This window comes from Pseudomyrmex gracilis, unplaced genomic scaffold, assembly GCF_002006095.1.
Source record: "Pseudomyrmex gracilis isolate BER0280 unplaced genomic scaffold, ASM200609v1 scaffold_136, whole genome shotgun sequence".
NCBI lineage: Eukaryota > Metazoa > Arthropoda > Insecta > Hymenoptera > Formicidae > Pseudomyrmex > Pseudomyrmex gracilis.
Window position 1 is genome coordinate 300,554 of NW_018020720.1, and position 4,923 is coordinate 305,476.

General features: G+C 38.8%; 1 protein-coding gene across 1 annotated transcript; it reads right to left on the reverse strand.

Moving 5' to 3' along the window:
* Positions 1-1,037: 1,037 nt before the first annotated feature.
* On the reverse strand, positions 1,038-4,833 carry LOC109856853 (DNA repair protein complementing XP-C cells homolog). The gene is made up of 6 exons (XM_020432555.1): positions 4,563-4,833; positions 2,720-4,490; positions 2,431-2,636; positions 2,028-2,292; positions 1,782-1,950; positions 1,038-1,692 (listed from the first exon to the last, which is right to left on the reverse strand). Exons 2-6 carry the CDS (start codon positions 4,475-4,477, stop codon positions 1,337-1,339), a joined length of 2,754 nt encoding a protein of 917 aa, XP_020288144.1. The 5' UTR covers positions 4,478-4,490; positions 4,563-4,833; the 3' UTR covers positions 1,038-1,336.
* Positions 4,834-4,923: the final 90 nt, after the last annotated feature.

Genomic DNA, 4,923 nt, shown 5'->3' on the forward strand with positions numbered 1-4,923 from the left:
ATCAAATTCCTAAAAAAAAAAAAAAAACGAATTGGAACACCCGTGTGTAGTTTTCTCAAATATAGGGAAAAGATATTTGTGTGTACGATTATATAAAAATTATCTAAAACAAATTGCTCTCTTAATTAAACGATGGAGTATAATTTATTTTATGGAGTATAATTTATTTTATTCCTCAAAAAAAAAAAAAAAAAAACGAATTGGAACACCCGTGTGTAGTTTTCTCAAATATAGGAGAAAGATATTCGTGTGTACGATTATATAAAAATTATCTATAAAACAAATTGCTGTCTTAATTAAACGATGGAGTATAAATTTATTTTCGTATACACACATATGTGTATCATGAGTGAAGACCGCAAGAGAGAAGAAGATTCAATTAAACGGAGACTCGGTCGATCGAGTTTCCCAAATGTATACGGCGGAATAACAAGAAAGCCGAAGAGAATCATTAAATTGATTTCTCCACCTCCCTCCTTCAGCGAATCAGAAACTCATATTGCTCGTATCCTAATTGCCAATTTCCTGGCCATCCTTAGCGAGTCCCGCGATCGAATGAATCGAAGTTCAAGTTCGCGCTCGAAAATAGATATGCCATCCCTCCTCCCCCTCCCCTCCCCTCTCCCCCGGAGTGAACTGACGAAAATCCTGCCGTCGAAGGTGCCGTCGGCATGTGTTTGTGTGCGTCACTCATACCGTTGCGAATATGAAATTGGACGGCTTAAAACCGTGTGGCCGTAGTACCAGGAGCGGTGCAATGCATGCACACGCGCGCGAACGAACACCGGAACGAACGAGAGGTGAGCTTGATGATCGATCAGCTCTGTGCGCGGCTCTTACGGCCAAAAGCGAGAACGAAAGATATAACTATATCTCGCGCGTCTCGAAAAATGGAAAAAAAAACTTCGTCCGCGAGCGCGAAAGATAATGCGTAGTATTAATTTTTTTTTTAATTTTTGTCGTTGTTGTATTATCGCACGGATGTCGAGCGTAGGAAATTGTGTGTAGAAACGCACGTGTGTGTTTCATGTGTTATTAAAAAAATAATTTATTTCATATAAAAAGATGTTCACAGCGCTATTTTACTCGTATGTATAATCTCGAACAGAACTGTTACAAATATCAAACATTAATTTTATTATTGAGAACGGAGCGTTTCATCTGAACATTGCAATTATTCCGATTAGACCGATTGTAATTAAATTACAAATTTTAAGAAAAAAACTATTGAACGTTCACAATGTTAACAACAGTATAAACGCTTCGTTCTAGATAATAAAAGAATTTGTTGATTAACATGTGTGTGTGGACAAAATTGTGTTGTTCGTGCGTAATTTTATTGTAACCTCAATTTTTTCACGTTGCCCTTCCGTTGCTTCGAACGTTTGTTCGACTTATCTGGTTTCGGTTCATCCTGAAATTCATATTTTTGCGAAAGTTTCTCTCTGATGAGCAACCCTTTAATAAGTCTCTTCCAGTTGCCGTAAATTCTCTTTTCTCTTTTCTCGGCGGTGCGTCTAGACGCCTCGACTTGCTCCGCTTCCCAAGCTTCTCGCAACGTATCCTCGTACTCCGCGCACACAACGAAGCCTTCGACAGCCGGCACGGCGCCCACAGATTTAAAATTGAAACCCACCACAGCAGGTGCACAATCTATGTTTAATTTTCTGGCTATGCGATTCAACCCTGGAACTACAAAAATTCAAAAAAAGAAACGTTGAAACTTTGAGAGAAAAAGATACAGATATTCAACTATTTATGTGACAATGAATCGCACTTACGATTTATGTGTACTGTGCCTTTTGGAAGCATACATTCCTTGAATAAATCAACACTACCGTATTCGTTGCGAGGAACGATGCCATTTTTAGCCTCGGGCGGAACATATTCTGTAGTTTGCCATTCTCCAAAAAGTTCTAACGCGGAATCCTTGATTTTCATACCTGAAAGCTGAAGAGACAAAAATTTTGTCAAAACATTTGTCTCCCTCGAAAAAAAAAAAAAATACTACAGCACCGATCGCATACTTTGTCATATTTTGGAAGCGCCTTAACTATTTTGTAAGGATCTTGTTTTGGTTTAACCACTCTGGCCTTCCTGATCCAGGTTTCTCGCGATCGTAGCGTGTGTACGCAATAACGCGAATAAATGGCTTCGCCGGTTTTCAAATGTCCGAGCGGCACACAATCCGGTGGATACAACGCCTCGTATTTGAGCAAATGTCTGGTAAGCACGTACAGAGGATGTCCTTTACACTCACTAACGGTTTTAGGCAAAGGCTGTGCCAATTCCCTGTAAAAATGTTTCGTTTTGATCTTGTCGGTAGCATTATTTTTTTTCAATTGTGCAACATAAGACAAAAAGAAAGTTAAAACGCGCTCAAATAATTAAGTTAAGTTTGATATAAAATAAAAGAACAACAAAGCGTACTTTTGCAAAAGTAATTCGTCTTCTTGTTTGGACATGGGTGTCTCTCTTTCCAACCAACAACTTAAAGTTTCAGACCACCATTTCTCATCGATACGTTGCTTACGTGTAACGGAAAGCCATTGCGAACAATAGCGTCTTGTCACATCTTTGATTGATCTCTCCGCGTTATACGCTACCACATATAATACTGGTTTGCTCGCATTTTTCTGAAACATTATTGTGTAACAATTAATTATCCATATTGAAAATTTCAAAGCGTTTATATAAATTTATCTTAGATATTTCTTACATATACTTCGGTTACACAATCTACACTCCCGGTAACTACATTTGCAGATATCCAGCATCCTTTAGACTCTACATATATCTCAGCCCATACGTGTCTTCTCGGTTTGTTACTATCAGCTTTTTCATCGTCTGTCGATTCTTCATCTTGGTTTTTGTCTTTTTTTTTTCTAGAATTAACAACTGCTTTTTTAGTACCGTTGCGTTTTCTTTTCAATTTAGTTTGTTTCTTTGCTTCCTTCTTGTCTTCTTCATCCTCTTCATCTTCATCTTCATCTTCATCTTCGTCTTCATCGTCATCATCATCATCATCATCATCTTCTTCTTCTGAACTGAAGTAACCACTACTTCTCTGTGAATGTGTCTTAGAATTTTTCCTTTTAGATTTATTTTTTGAATTACTTTGTAGATCAAGTTTAGTTGCTCGCAATGCAACATTATATTTTCTTCCAGATCGTAAACGTTTCGGAGAAATCTTGATATCTGCATCTTTCGAACTTGTGGAGGTTGACGCGACATCTTTCGATGTTTTAGAAACACTATTTCGATCGGGTTCGGTGCGTTTTAACTTATCTTTGCTTTTTTTATCATACGAGTATGAACGAAGAACCCGTGCTGCATTCTTTTTCGCTTCCATATTAGCCTCTTTTCGCGCACTTTCGCTGTTCTGAATCACAGTATTCGCAACTTTATTTGTGACATTTTGCTTGTTTGAAGTTTTTTTATTGTCCTTCTTAGATGATTTTATTTTCGTCGTTTTTGTTTCTTTCGGCTCGTCTTTGACTTGATCAGTTTTCTTTGCTGTAATTGTTTTGGGTAACAATTCATTAAATGATTTTACAAGCGGCGGATGAAGAGAGACTATTAAACGACAATGAAGACCAATACTTCTGAGTGCTGCCACGTACAATATTACCAATTCTCTGTAATTGTAAAGTTTTTTATCCGCTATCCTTTTCAACAGCGTTTCTTTGTTTATAATAACGTTATTGTCGGTAGCTTCTAATGAGAACATCTGTTTGAACCATTTTGTAAATTTTGTTAGGTACGATACGTCAAAATTATTTTTTGGATAGCTGGTTTTTGGAATGAGCGACGTTACTGTTGCCATGATTTCAGGTTCGTTCGCTTGACGATTCAGATAGAATCCATACGCCAACCAACCAAGCCGAGCTGCTTTCTCCACCAGAACCTGATTACCCTTCAATTTTTTTCTTAATAGAGCAGCTAGATCCGGTCCCTTTTTGCCTGGTTTCTTCTTGAAAATTGCCGTACCTGGCAAAGTGATATTGATACCTTCCTTAGGTATCACATAATCGACAGGACGTTTGACGTCCTCCTTTGTCTCCTCCTCCTCCTCTTTATCTGTATTTTCGTCATCTTCGCAAAATGCTCCGCTTTCTCCTTGTAATAAAACTGCTTTTATCTCATCCGATATATCTTTCTTTCTTTTATCGGTTTTGATCGCTTTAACATCTTGCGAACCGTCGTTCTCAAGATTCTTGGACTCTTGATCGACGACATTGGGTTTCTGTGAAGCTTCCAAGTTCTTAACCACCTCAGAAAATAATTCGATCCCATTGTTGTCCGTAACATTTGCAAAATCGTCCTCCTCGCTACTTTCATCCTCGCTCTTCGAATCCACAAGGTTAGATTTGACCGCCGGTTTTATGGAAAAGAAATTTGCTGACAGGTCGTCTTTCGGAGTTATACCAGCAAAATCGTTGCTGCTGTCAGAACTGTTGTCGTCGGAATCGCTCATTTTGCGTGTTATCCTGCAAAAAAAAACATTCTCTTTGTCCTCACCGAAGCTAGATATTGAAAGTGTTTTTAATATCGTAATTTACCTTGTTTTTGATCTTGTTCTCGGCGAGATTGATCTTATTTCAATATTACGCAGGATGTGAATAAACAAAGTCCAATTGTTTGGCGCAACGTCACAACTCGCAACAGACGAAACAATCGGATATACAAACACAACAATACAAAAACACGCTTCTCACATGTCAAAATTACGCATTATTACGCAAATGCATTGGACATGTAACTCACAGACCGATTGACTCGAAGACCAATCTCACGCGTTAGAATCAGACTTGCAAACTCGAGCCGGCTAGCACCGAGAGCACCGAGGTGATGGGAGCCACTGGGAACACGCACACAAGCGAGAACCGCCGTCCGTGTGCGTGACGTCACGCTCAGCACGTC

Bases quoted from the DNA above. Each gene is read 5' to 3' on its own strand.
- LOC109856853 (XM_020432555.1), bottom strand. From the start codon at position 4,477: ATGAGCGATTCCGACGACAACAGTTCTGACAGCAGCAACGATTTTGCT. The intron at 2,293-2,430 runs GTACGCTTTGTT...ACATTTTTACAG, and splicing joins GACGAATTACTTTTGCAAAA to GGAATTGGCACAGCCTTTGC. The intron at 1,951-2,027 runs GTATGCGATCGG...TTGTCTCTTCAG, and splicing joins CGCTTCCAAAATATGACAAA to CTTTCAGGTATGAAAATCAA.